This window comes from Amblyomma americanum, chromosome 11, assembly GCF_052857255.1.
Source record: "Amblyomma americanum isolate KBUSLIRL-KWMA chromosome 11, ASM5285725v1, whole genome shotgun sequence".
In the NCBI taxonomy this organism is placed as follows: Eukaryota; Metazoa; Arthropoda; class Arachnida; order Ixodida; family Ixodidae; genus Amblyomma; species Amblyomma americanum.
In genome coordinates this window covers 94,153,176-94,167,653 of record NC_135507.1, presented here as the reverse complement: position 1 = coordinate 94,167,653, position 14,478 = coordinate 94,153,176, and the positions used below count along the sequence as shown (strand labels likewise).

Below are 14,478 nucleotides of genomic sequence, written 5' to 3'. Positions count from 1 at the left end.
GTGTCACCACTGTGCAAGACAAGAGTTTGGGTGCGAACGTGTTCACGGGGTGGTGGGTGAGCATCACAAATGCCATGTCCTATTACACACAAAATAACTTGCAGTATGCAGGGGTTGACCAATAAAGGTTCCCACTTTGAAGTAAATCAACGAGTCTTCAAACACCACACCAAACTTGCAAAAACATTCAATTAGTTTGTTCTTTGTATGGACGGCTCACAATGCTTCGAAAACAGCTCCTACCACAGCTTGTGCGTTGCAGCTCAATTTTGAGTGGGACAGTACATGCACAGATGGAAAGCAGCCTTGAAACCGGTTTACTTTTCCTGGCGTGTATTATATGTGCCAGGCTCCAAAAGCTGTCACTTCAACAGGTTGGGTTCCTGGCATCCTCAAAGTTGAGGCAATGATCCAAATCCTCAGTAATTCTCAGATTGCTTGAGCGTCTCTTGCCCCCACCCAGTCAACCCTGAGGGAGGTCCTGACCCATACCCAAAATATCTGTTCTCCCATGAGACTCATTCTCTTCTCTAAGTCACCGGACTAAGTTTTTTGTGGACGTATAAACCTGAGTATCATAACAGTTTTGCTAGTTTACTTTTGCACATCCAAAAACTGTTACTGACAGCAATGACAGCGAAGTGGGCTACTTAGCACTGCAGCTTGAACGAGCTTAGTGGTGGTGACTAAATTGACAGAGGTATACAACAGGACAAAATGGCACGGTCGCCTGAATGTTTACTGAATAATGGGACAAATATTGGACAATGGGAAAAGCGTGCCACCACCGAAAACAAACTTTCAAGTCACACTTCCAATTCAATTGTTGCAGCAGGTGTTCTTATAAACCTGATCTCATCAGAGGTGAAAGCAAGTGATGACGTACCAATGCAATCTTGATGCTGGTGGCAGAACATGCCTCTCGTATTTTTTTTTTTTTTTTGCCTTGAGCCAGTACAGAACCTCCAGCATGCAGAGGATGCCCTCGTTATCCATGTAGTGAGCACGCACTTTATGACATGAACAGAGTGTTATGAAAGCGGCAAGCGCCGACCATTTCTTCATGCCAAGGCTTGTCGGAGCGAATGGTGCCATTTGTGACAGCACAGGCGCGATGAATGAACCATGCCAAGTGGTGGTATGCAACAGCGGTGCAAGTCATACTCACCCTCATGTTGTGGACGAGCACCTTGCGGAAGCCGTTGGGCAGGATGTGCTTGGTCTTGCGGTTGCTCCCATAACCGATGTTGGGCATCAAGTACTGGCCCTTGAAGCGTCGCCTCACGCGGTTGTCGATACCCTTGGGCTTGCGCCAGTTGGGCTGCACACCGAGGGAACAATGTCACGACACCGCACGACCAGTCCCCCAATTCACACGAGAGTAGCCAAGTTCTTCACACCCAGCTATTAAGACAAAGACAACAGCAGCTAGGTAGTGTGGGCACTGAACTTACTGGTGAACCGATATCACCTCACTTAATCCTTCCTCTGAACTATGACTGAACAGGGTGCTTCCATTGGTTCTATGTTGTATTTCCTAGCCCGAGCACTGATATGCAAGTGTGTATGCGCTCCTGCAAAAAACCCCACAAGCTAATTCTAGGTGAGCTAATGATCTAGGCTCATAAGCATTCATTTTTAGAGACAATGTGCAGTCATATTAATTGCAAATTCAAGTGTACATCCTTGAGTATGTTCATTAACATCATTAAGCACTCCTGTAAAGGTACCATACTTTCGATGTGCAGAAAACATGATCTCATATTTCCAACAATGTGGCTCGTATGCGAATTACTTTCAGGAGATATGTGGGCTTGTGCTGCCCGTTTTCCAGCAAGCATACTGCATCAGTTCCAATCTAGGCATCGAACTTGACGCAAAAGCTATGCCTCCAAGTATAAACGAATCTCCCGAGAAACTACCCATGCGGATGCATATGGCATCTTTATCGTCCTTTCCAGTATTCCCAAATGTACTGTCTATCCGGTTTTTTTGAGGGGGTACAAGCAGCCGCTCCCTTCACGTGTAATTACTTCGCAATACAAAGGTAGTCTTGTTAGCACGGTAGCACACAAATATAACGGCCGTTTACCTCACGTAACTTGGCAAGCTTTGAGCACGAGCCAGCTCTTCCAAACCCGCCTGACAACCATTGGCTCACAACGGAAGCGTGCTTGCGCGCGGGCGTTGCAATACAATAAAAAAATGCGGCCCCGTCCACGTTGCCCTACCGAGTTAAAGTAGGTTTCAAAGCGTAAAGTAATTGAAAGCTATACCCACCTTCAGCTTCACATATCGGTCACTCTGGTGGCGGATGAACTTCTTCACCCGCTTTTTGACTACGGGAACGGTCTTCAATGGCTTGATAGCCATTGTTTAAACTGAAAGGCAAGCATAAAGACAATATTTAGATCACGGCCACACAAACAACGTGCAATTTTTTCTTCGGCAACGTCTCGAAAAGTAGCAGTTTGAAGCACGCGCTGCAGCAAGCTCAGAAACGTGACCGCTGTAAAGTGATCAGCAGCCTTTCCTTCTCCCTTCCTTATGAACAAGTTTGGCGGACACAAATGACACTCATGTTGGCCGTAGTGTGATCGGTGGGTCATTTATGCAACGCCACCGACGCATAAGCGGGCCGTTTCTCTCCGAGCGTATTAGCACCCATAGACCTTATGAAATCCGCAGGTGACTCTTAGCTCGGCGCTGAAATGTTACGCGAACACTTTTTTAAGCTAGAACCGGCGCGGATACTATAATTGGTGCATAACTGTTCATATGAAGCTGCCACCAACACATACCTGCTAGCACTCGTGGAGGCCATGAAGCATAGGTACCGAAATTGACAACTTGCCGACGAAAATTCCATTTCCCGGACAAAAATAAACAATTTACACGAACCTTATTCAAGCCTTTTACAATTCCAAAGCAGCAAAATATTAAATCAAACGGAGTTAGACCGTGATTCGCACGATTCAAACAGACAACAAAACGCCACTCACCAGCGCTCGCCGCGAAGACCGGAAAGACCCCGGTCGGCGCATGCGTGAAACGAAATCAGATTGGATGGATGGATGGATGGATACGGCTGAACCCTTTACATCGGGCGGTGGCTCAAGGCTCAAGGAAGCTCACAGGCGCTACCTTATGGCCAAAGTTCCATAGCCCTCTGTTGAATGTCCGGTTTATCCATGGAGGAAAAGCTCTTTTTATTTTTTCCTCAATAAGTCTATCTATCAAAAAGGTTTATGTGCAGATGAATAAGAGCAGCACTCGCATTTCGTAAAGCCACCAAAAAAGCTCCTGTCTCATTTTTTTTTAGATTGGCAAGATGCAGGTGCGACCGTGAATATGCGCACAAAAGCGCCAAAAGAACTGAGAAGGAATCAAATAAAATAGAGTCCGTACACACTTTCGTTGAAACTACACCATCGAGTTTGACGCATACGTTGCTCCTATAGAACCATGACCAATTCATAATGATCAATCTCTGTACGATGCCTTGATCACACCGTGGCTGCGCGGTTATGTGAGGCTGTAGAGAACCAGATAACATATTTGTGTAGAAGTAGTAAAGACACCAAATTTTTCGTTGCGTGTTTCCTCCTTCGTAATGATGCGTAAGACATTACTACTCATGTATAATCGCATAGTATTCTATTCACCCACGATCACTAAATAATTTATAATCAAATTTCTTACTTGTTTCGGTTTCAACAGCCGAGCGATGCACGGATGCACAAAAGAAAGAGCAGACGGTTTAGCCAGTTTAGCATGGCTAAGCGCAGAATATCGTGCAGTAGCACTAGTTACGTTAGGCACTTAAGGTTCTTAATGCTAAGGGCATTTGATCTAAAGGCCTTTGGCCTCACGGCCTTCTACCAAAAGGCCTTTATCCAGAGGGTATTTACCATGAAAGCCACCCTAAAGGCCTTTACTCAAAATGCCTTTGGGTAAAGGCCTGCTAGGCGTCCTGGAAGCCATTTAGCATGGTCTTCACCCTAAGGGTCCTTACCATGAGTCCTTTGCCTAAAGGCCTTATGGTGGGCAGGTCGGCTGCCTGCCACAAAGGAGGCTTGAAGGAAGAAATCGGAAAATTCACCGTGTAGTGCTGCCCTAAAAGATCTGATGTAATCCCTGATACATCGTTTTAAATCACTACAACGCTAAACTCAGCTTGCCTGAATATTCTGAATCACAACAGTGAAGAAGCAATTCAGTTTTTTTCATGCCTCACGATACGGCATAGCCATCGTTCGGCTGTTAAAACGTAAGCTGAAACAGGTAAAAACAAAAAGTGCAATTAAAAAGTGATGGTTGATTTGTTAAATGCAGAATAGGTGCGCTAGCAGTTCGGTTTTCCTTTCGGTTCCGGAGTTCAGATCAAGCCAGTATTCACGGACGACAGTTCCATTAGCGATTTCTAATAGACCTAAATTATTAGAATAAATTAACTAGCTTTATAGTAAGAACTATAGTGATTCATTGGTTTTCTGGTGGCCACCAAAGCTGGTATCACAATGTCGTGAAAGCCATACTATTAATATTACCTCAAAAGCTTTTTCTTAAAAATTAGTGGCCGACTTCCCAGGTAGTTTTCACCTATGACACCCAGTAGTTTTCTACTATGGAGACTGTCTTTACCGACGTACTTCCCTTAATTCCCTCCTTCATCCCTAATTCCCTAACTGCACAGTTCGGATGTCTGCCCACCTGAGTGGTGAGGCAGCCTTTCCTCTCTTCATTGTATCACGGAGAATTAAATCAATATTCGCGAAACATTATACATATGCTTATGCAGGCCCATGCACGTGCAGCCGCTGTAGCCGTTACGTCGTGGCTATGACATATCCAACAATAGGTGGAACATCATTTTAGAATAATAATAGCGGAGCATAGCTTACATACGTGCCAGATAGACATAAGGCTGTGGATACCACTTGACGATAAATGTAATGCACTGAAACCTCAATACACATGCATTTTTTTTTTTTTGCCTGCATTCGAATGCAGCTGAGGCATAAAATTGAGCCCTCGACCACGGGAGTTTTCAGCCGAAATTACTTCACAAAATTTAGCGCAAAACGCAGGACAAAACAGTCCAGTTGTTCTTGTCCCTTGCGTTTGTGGCATGAATTGTTTTAAAATTTCACAGGCGATAATATTTTATACGATGAAACAAATTTATGTTTGTAGTATTGGTTGTAATTTTCGCTTTTACATTGATCGCCTTAGAATTTGCTTTCACCATGGGCTTCTAATGTATGGAGGCTGAGGGTGAAGGTGGGTGGATGCGTGATGGGAGGAGGGTGAAGCCTTCCAGCTGGGAGATGCATTTTTACCGTGGTTGCCCAAGATTGGGTGCTCCGAAGGAGGCACCATCTGGGCCCAGAGGGTGTCCGGAATACAGAGGCTTCACTCAGACAACAGAGACGAACGAAGGAGAGGTAAAGGCGTGAAGACTTTGAAATTCAAATTTTGTATACAGATACTTCAGGTTCTAACAAACGCACTAAAAAAATTCTTGCTGGAGGACATTCACATGAAGCGTCCTTCCTAGATATACCGCATCACAGGCATATCACAATTTCATTGACAGCCTCTTCAGAGCCCCTTTAAAACTTAATTAGTAGCGGGTTTCCCTGAAACATGTGGTATAAGCTTGACTCCATATGGCATTCGTTCGGAGGCAAGTGCATAATTTGCATGTTGTGCTGCATCGAGGAGCTCAAGTGTTGCCTCCATTGTTGGTCCTTAAAGCATTAAATTGTGACCCTCCACAACTCGCAAGCACAACTGCACAAGGTTGATTTAGAATTTAGAAAAATGCATCATTGTTGTTTAAATGTATAAATAATGTTAGGAAATGGTTATTCCTGGGTACTTGTGGTGTTACGGAAACGTTAGAAAAAAAATAACATTTGACAAAAGCAAGGAAGTACCATTATTGTAACGTTTCGGTGCTACCTGCGTTCTACCTTTGCATGGATTCGCTCGAAAACATTTTTATCAGCTGCTCTGGCATCTACACTGGCTGCTGCATTTGCAACTATGGTTTTGGTCTCGGTACCTTTGCAAAAACACAGGAATGTGGAGTTTGGTTTATGGGGGTTCTACGTCCCAAAGCGACTCAGGCTATGAGGGACGCCGTAGTGAAGCACTCTGGAAATTTCTACCACCTGTGGTTCTTTAACGTGCACTGACATCACACAGTACACGGTCCTCTAGAATTTCGCCTCCATCGATATTCAGCCGCCATGGCCGGGATCGAACCCGCGTCTTTCGGGCCAGCAGCCGAGCGCCATGACCATGCACTCGGCCACCGCGGCGGTGCCCTTATTAATTTCAGTTTCTTAAACTTGAGTAGGACTTGAAATGAGATGCAGCAAGCTCATAAAGTGCAACTTGCAGATTTTGCCCACTTTATTTGCTGGCAGTGCAACTTGCAGATTTTGCCCACTTTATTTGCTGGCAACAGCGGCCGAGTTGTTTTGACATCGCGACCTTGCAACTATCCGAGGCTTTGCGTCTGTGTACAGGGGACAGGTCACTCAATAGATTATTCAGGACTAATGTGATAGTGTGTATGCATGCTACTACAGGAGCACAAATTCAACAGCTTGTGCACATCCCAAACATTGTTCGTCTGCCTGCTTGCCGCTGGACCATGGCTCGTTTACGCTCAAGACAAAGAATTATTGTAGCATTTTTGCTCTGTCATCATCATCATCATCATCAGCCCTACTACACCCACTGCAGGGCAAAGGCCTCTCCCATGTCTCTCCAATTAACCCTATCCTTTGCCAGCTGCATCCACCCTTTGCCTGCAAACTTCTTAATCTCATCCGCCCATCTAACCTTCTGCCGCCCCCTGCTACGCCCACTTTCTCTTGGAACCCACTCCGTTACCCTTAAAGACCAGCGGTTATCTTGCCTTCGCATTACATGCCCTGCCCAAGCCCATTTCTTTCTCTTGATTTCGACTAGGATGTCATTAACCCGTGTTTGTTCCCTCACCCACTCTGCCCGCTTCCGATCTCTCAACGCCACACCTATCATTTTTCTTTCCATGGCTCGCTGCGTTGTCCTTAACCCAAGCTGAACTCTTTTCGTTAGCCTCCACGTTTCTGCCCCATAGGTGAGTACCGGTAAGATTATGCTGTTGTACACTTTCCTCTTGAGGGAAATTGGTAAACTGCCACTCATGATCTGCGAGAATTTGCCATATGCGCTCCACCCCATTCTTATCCTTCTAGTTATCTCCCTCTCATGATCCGGATCAGCCGTCACCACCTGCCCTAAGTAGACGTATTCCGGCACAATTTCTAGGCTCTCGCTGCCAATTGTGAACCGTTGTTCCCCTGCTAGGCTGTTGAACATTACCTTGGCCCTCTGCATGTTAATTTTTAGACCCATCGATCTGCTCTGCCTGTCTAACTCGTTGATCATGACCTGCAGTTCACCTCCTGAGTGACTCAGCAAGGCAACGCCATCAGCAAATCTCAGATTATTTAGGTATTCTCCATTTATTCCTATTCCCAACTGCTCCCAATTCAGGCCTCGAAATACCTCCTGCAAACATGCGGTGAACAGCATTGGCGAGATCGTGTCTCCTTGCCTGACGCCGAGCTTACAATTTCATCTGGTGGTTAACTTGTTATTTAGGGCACAAGGAAAGCTTTAACAGTGGACTACTTTTCGTCGTAGAGGGATTCCGTGCGGCGGTTCTGGATGTGGTGGAGCTTCACTGTAGACGAATTGTATTCAACCATAGGCCTTTGCAATAAGGGCTAACTGGACGCTGCCATGCTGTTCACTGGACGCGAGTACCTCGTGCTAGCACTGTGGAAGCAGCGGCGAATCAGTTTCCGACAGTCCAGAGAGGAGGCGTTTAGACAACTGCCTCGCCCGATACAAAGGTCTATAAAAAAAATCAGTTATAAATTTTTTGCCAAATGCAGGCCATATTTAGGTGCTCATCCATGTTTTCTACTGTCTTGAGCATCATTCAAAAGCAAAAACACACAAATGTTATTTTCCCTCCACGCCATTAGACTAGTCCCTCTTTGAATGAATGAGCATGTCTCACTGGAGACATTTTATCTACTGATATATTAAAAACGAGCACCAGTCGCATTTGTTTGCGCTCTTTCACTTCTAGTTTGTTATCGTGGCCTGCTGGTTTTTGGTCTTGTGAATACGACGACAACTGACATTTCCACTCTGGCTGTAGTTTCTAACATGCAGCAGAGAGTAAATCAGTGGTGCTGTTTTTCTCACTCACGTGGTTAAAGAGGAGCGTTCCAAGCTCAAGCCAAAACTCCTTTTTTAGAGTTTATAAACTGCTCCTCTTTGCACTGCATTTTTGTGCGGTCGAATAATAAGTTCCTGTCGCATTTGTTTTCCCATTTAATATAGTCAGATACAACTCAGGAACGGCTCTTGGTTACCAAAGGACCACCTTCCAGCCAATGGCGTCGGCCGATTCTCACGAGTATGCTAGCACGACAGTGCAGGGTGCGGCGCGACAAAACAGGGAGGGGACTACCCCAGACCATGGAGGGAAGGGATCTGCCACTCCCTGCATTGTGGCACCAGCAGGCTCATGAGAATAAGCCGACGCCATTGGCTGGAAGAGGGTCCCTTGGCAGTGAAAACCTGCTCAGTTCTTCAGTTGTACCCGACTATAGGTGTGACAATATTTTTTATCAGCCGAGGAACTTTTTTGCGACTGAGCAATTTGCATTTCGTGCCAGCGCAATCGAATTCATCATTACAAAATCATGCACATTGCATGTCACGTTTCAGTGGAAGCCCACAGGGCCGATGGGACAACCCCCCCCGCCCCTTGCACCTGTTACCAGGAGCGGTCATGCCCGGGGGGAATCGAGGAATGTACGTCGAGGCGTGACGCCCGCGCTTAGGGTGAGAGGCGGCACTAATCCTTTCTGTCCCGACGCGTGGCAACCGGTGGATCGAATGCGCATGCAGCGAGCTGCGCATTCCACTGGGCTCGGGCACTAATCCTTTCTGTCCCGACGCGTGGCATCCGGTGGATCGAATGCGCATGCAGCAAGCTGCGCATATCACTGGGCTCGGACCGGCGAGCCCTGGGCTCCGCCCACTAGTACATACGATGCAATTGCTTTGCTATTGGTCCAAATTGGGCGAGAGCTAGATTACTCAAGCTCCGCCCAATTATCGAAGGGGTTAAAACCCGCGGGAAACGACGACTTGGGACGAGCGCGCCGAGTCTCAAGCTCGGCCGTTTTTAACAGCCTTTCTTTAAACTGCCTTGTCATCACTTTTGTATTTCGGTCCCGACTTTAATAAATAAGTTTTGCTTTAAGTTGGAATTGCTGCCCCAACCGGCAACGTGTCGCCGGACGAAGACCTGAAGTGCTCTTCGTACTGCTAACCGCCGTTCCCATCAAGGAGGAGGGCAGGGAAAGATTAACTGTGCCCATGTGAAATCACTGCGGCCTTTGTTGTTTCCACTTCTAACAATTGCACAGGCACAGCCAATGCACTTGCTTGCATCAATATAATCACCTATAAAGTAGAAGAGCGCAGGTAAGTCGGCATGGATATGAAGTTAAGGCATTGTTCAGAGCGGCCGTCCCCGGTGTCCCAGCTAAATGTAACAACGTTTCTAAAGAATACAGTGTCCTAGGCAAGTGAAACTGTGATCACTTCAGTCATGTTACCTAGTCTGTGGTATATTTATAGTTACTTGGTTAAGGCCAATTGGCTTCTTTTCAACTTCTTAAATATTGGCAAAAAAAGTGTTAATTCAAAAGTTGTAGATACTAAAAAACGGCTGACTAAAATGTGTGCACCAAGGTAACGTTTACGCAGCATTTTTTTTACCAAAATGCAAAAACGACCAGTTACAGCAGCGCCACTTGAGCGCCCCAGACGCGCTGTCAGAAAAAAAAAATGCCTCACATCCCACGCCCAGTGCAAATGCTCAAAACACTGTCGGAGGCTGAATTCTGGAGATAAGCTTTTTTTTCTCCAACAGCACGTCTTGCAGAACTGAAGTTGCACAGCTCTAAAGTGGTAGATTTTGAATTTTGTGTGCTTTCTTTTAGGGTAGGTAAAAAAGCAACTTATACAGTACCTTAGTGCAAGTGTTCCAGCAGGCTCTTTTCCAAGGTAATCTACAACTTCGAAATAAACGCTTCTGCCACAAAGCCAATATTTAAAAAGTTAGCAAATAAGCCTGAACTAACTTTGCAGAAATATAAAAATGCTGCAGACCAGGTCACACGACTTTGAAGAGATCCAAACTGGATTCGCTTGCTGAGGACACCCAGTCTTTTTTTGAGAACTCTGTTACGTTCAGCTCAAACACTGGGTATAAAACCCATGCAATGAAGGCGCCCTGCTTAAGCATGGCAAGTCCAGAGGACAGACATGTTCGGCAGGGACTTGCGATATGCCACAACATATGCAGTGTTTTATTTAGGAAATTTTTCCTTTTGTGGAAATTTGAGAGGAGAAATTTATCGAACAGGAAATTTCTGTGGAGTGTCGGGATTTTTAAGAACCGAAATTGTCACTTTTTCCAACCTGCCAGAGTTGCCGCAGGCAAGAATAGACATTTTTGGCTCTGATTGAGGCAACTTTGTTATGGCATGGATTATCACCAAGTGTATGTGTACTACAAATGGAGACCTAACTCTGTCAGTGTTGGACCTACCAATGCTTTCGACCTTTATTAGATTAATTACCTATTTCTGACAAGCAAATAGGTGATTAGTTCTACTATTAGAATTTTCACTAGGGATGGAGCACCAATTTGCAAAACGGCGCAACTGCAACTGTGCAAGCCACTTACAGGATAAAATCTGAGCACTTTAAGAGATGTTTCAAAACTGTACTAGTACTACGTTTCACAATACAGAATGCTCCCTGAATCTCACATGCTTTTATAATCAATACCTCTTCATCTGCTTTCTTTTGGATAATATGCAGCATCTCATACTGCAGGATAGTGATCGTTAGTTTGTCATCATTATTCCAACACAATTACTAAACATCCTCAAATACCAAATGCTTTTTTTTTTCAGTAAGTTCAAGTGTCTCAGAACTTGAAAGTTTCAGACCATCTGCTTTTTCTGGGTTACGGTGTCATCTCCTGGAAAAAATACTAGGCTACCTCTATTACATTTCATAGTTTAAAACTCCAAAAAATACAGGACTGCACCTAAGTCCGTTTAAGAGCGGGTATGCAAATGCCTTTCCCCTTCCTCTCTTTCTCACCCATTTTTCATTTCTGTATTATTTCTTTTATTATTTTTATTCATTTCATTACACATATGTTACTTATCAACTGTTGCTTAATCAACATTTGCATTTTATTTTAATTGTCATACAACTTAAGATTGACAGTTCGTGCGGACAACTTCCGTCCACGTCACTCATGAGCCAAGAAAGGCTTGCACCTTAAAAAAGGTTACCAGTATAGACTTCACCATTCATAAGAACAAAAGATAAGACATTGCAAATACTGGGGGAGCCATTGCGTAAGAAATCTGCAAAAATAGTTTGGTTTATGGTTTATGGGGGTTTAACGTCCCATAGCGACTCAGGCTACGAGGGACGCCGTAGTGAAGGTCTCCGGAAATTTTGGCCACCTGGGGTTATTTAACGTGCACCAACATCACACAGAACATGGGCCTATAGAATTTTGCCTCCATCGAAATTCGGCCGCGGCGGCCGGGATCGAGCCCGCGTCTTTCGGGCCAGCAGCCGAGCGCCATTACCACAGAGCCACCGCAGCGGCCTTGAAATCTGCAAAAACTTGTGGTGTCAACGAAATCGTAAATAATAAAACCACACGAAGTGTAACCACTTCGTAGTATGACGTTCTTGCCACGTAGCTTACATTACCAGCATCCAAAATTCTGTAAACCACATTGCCACTTCTGCCATTTAGAAACAACTGCAGAAGCGCTGGCTTGAATGTGCAACACTCAGTCCTGCCTGCTTTCTTCAATATTTCCTACTGGACTGTACTAGTTTGGCACCGTCGGTCTTCGGCAACTTACCTCAACAGAACAAGTTGCAAACATGGCAAATACACATTGACGAAGAAGCTTCGATCTCAGAATAAATGTTCTTCAATTTTATTGGCTATAAACGCAGCCTTTTGTCAACCATCCCCACTCAACAGAAAAAAAAAAAAAGAATCAACAATAACATGCAAGTCCGGCTCAGTGTGATCTTAGAAGCACCGAATGGTCAAACTGGAGTCAGGGAGGCACATATGACAAAGATGTTGACGAGGGGGATGTTCCGTGATTAAAAGCATGATTACATAAAAAAGCAGCAAAATCGCACAAAAAAAGGTGTTACAGAAAAAAAACAACGAAGCAGAGGATTCATGCAACGAAACAAAGAATGGGAAAAAAATAAAAACACTCTACATCAGTCAGTCACCAAGAGTTAAAACTTGCAAAAAAAATACAGAGATGCAAGAGTATATAAATAATTGTTGCGTCAACAGTAGAGGAATCACTTTTTTTCTTTGGCTCCACGCGGAACAAGTTTTCAACAGTGGCGACATTGTAAGCCGTCCATCCTTTTCTCTTTTTTCCCTCTCTGCTGAGGTTGTCATCATCGTTTGAACAGGCTGTTCATTCTCAATGCCTCTTCAGGGGAGCTCTACAGCAGTCCGGAGTGTACCGTAAAGCACAAACACTGCACGTGCCCCGTTGTCAAAGCATGTTCGGCCAAAAGTTTTCACCGACAAGGCTGGTCGAGTCAACAAGCCATTATATAATGGTCACGCTCAATGCACGACGCACAATCGAAAACCGGCAGAAGACGATGAAAGAAGTTAGCGGCACACACTCACACACGCATGAGTAAATGGAGAGACGATGCCATGCACAATGATCAACGAATGCAAAAGCCCGAACTCTGCGATTTGCGCGACGATGCTCCGCAACTGTTTTTCTTTTTTTTTTCTGAGATGCGGCAGACTGCACGCACTTTGTCAAAGTTTGTTCATTCACCTGTCCTTAGCTTCGAGCTCCGATTCCTTACATCCTCACTGTTTCCTAACGAACAAAAGAAGCACTTCTTCAAGCAGCGCAAAGCAGCTTGCCAACGGCATTGCTTGCCCTTGAGAGCCTGCGACACGAAACTCGACGCTCTGAAGCATACGATCTGCAACCCAATCTCCATTTTGCTGTTTATTTATAAAAAAATAGAATGGGAAAAATTAACACCTTAGGCATCCTCAACAGGCCACAGTGAACAGGCCGGAAGACTAAATGGCTTCTGATTTCTGCTTGGCAATTTTACAACGCATCAAAACCATTTCCCGCTGAAAAACTCCCTTACCAGACTTCTTAACGCAAGGACCCAACCTTTCCTTCAGGATGCCATTTACTTGCTGGTCTGCTTAACTTCATCTGGAGATCACCTCTGCCAACAGCACAAAACACCGAGATCAAAAACAAGCTCAATGAGGTGAAATGCATCGCCGATGAAAAACAAAAGCAACCACGTCGAAGCAGGCAGTCCAAAGATTTTGCAGTGGCCCGACGACAATGCACCCTTCTCCAAGAACATTGGCGACAGTGACGACGGCTTGCAGTGTTGACCACTGTCGAAGTTTGTGGCTGCATCTTGTTGCAATTCTTGAGAGAAGGAGTTGGCCCAAAACAACGTCTAGCATTTGCTGGGTGCGCACTGCTTGATAAACTGGCACAATCTCTGCCAGTGTACTGGCACCGCCGGTTCAGCCTCTCTGTGTACGTACACATGCCTCTGAACTGTCTCGAGTGTTCACGGCCGTGTATCGAGCACAGCTTTTTCTGGCTGACCAGGGCGTTCTTTTCTTGCGCCGACGCTTGTTGCACCAATGCTTGCACCAGGATATTGTTAAAAGTTCAGGATGCTGCCATGTGCACTGCTGCGCGAGGATTTCTTCCTGGTTTCTTTCTCTCTCCCTCTTTTTTTGTTTTTGCACCACGAGGAGAGAAAGAAATGCTTACACGTCCACAATGTCCGACGAGTGGCGTGCGTTGTCACTGCTGTTGGCACGTTCCCGGCAAGGTTAACGAGCGAGAGTCGTCATCTTCAGAGCAAGAGACAGTCTTCCGCAAGCACTTTTGCCATTCCTGCACAGCGGAGCAAGTGCTGTTGGTCGGCAGTGGGAGACCAACTCTCACAGCTTCAGCAGAAGGTTGCGGAAGCACCTGGCGACAGTGGCGAGGGGGTCCCCTGCGAAAAGCGCGTGCCAGTGGACTCTGACGACAAGGCCGTTGGAGCGGTGCGCGGAGGCCGGCCTGCCGGAGCACCACCGCTGCTTCCTGTTGCCAGCGCTGCTGCTGTGGCGGCACCTGCTGCACGGGGTGGTCTCCGGGAGGGATGGATGTCACAGCGTCCGATAGGGTCCCTTCATCTTGAGGTACTGCAAAGGGATGAAATGTGGGCAACTATAATTACGCCCGCACATTG

At 45.7% G+C, this 14,478-nt stretch overlaps 2 protein-coding genes across 5 annotated transcripts in view; both read right to left on the bottom strand.

The window, feature by feature from the left end:
• Positions 1–1,168: 1,168 nt before the first annotated feature.
• On the bottom strand, positions 1,169–3,100 carry RpL32 (Ribosomal protein L32; the record flags this gene model as incomplete). The annotated part of the gene is given in 3 exon segments (XM_077644726.1): positions 1,169–1,321; positions 2,281–2,381; positions 3,003–3,100. Coding segments are annotated over 2 exon segments (246 nt in total), but the record flags the coding sequence as incomplete, so codon positions are not given.
• A 9,010-nt stretch (positions 3,101–12,110) lies between these two features.
• Positions 12,111–14,478, bottom strand: part of Sur-8 (leucine-rich repeat protein shoc-2) — a 108,769-nt gene continuing 106,401 nt past the window's right edge. For all 4 annotated transcript variants that reach the window (XM_077643110.1, XM_077643108.1, XM_077643109.1 and 1 more), the window contains one exon: positions 12,111–14,431. In XM_077643110.1, the coding sequence (XP_077499236.1) occupies positions 14,396–14,431 (36 nt within the window). In that variant the 3' untranslated portion in view covers positions 12,111–14,395. The remainder of the gene's footprint in view (positions 14,432–14,478) is intronic.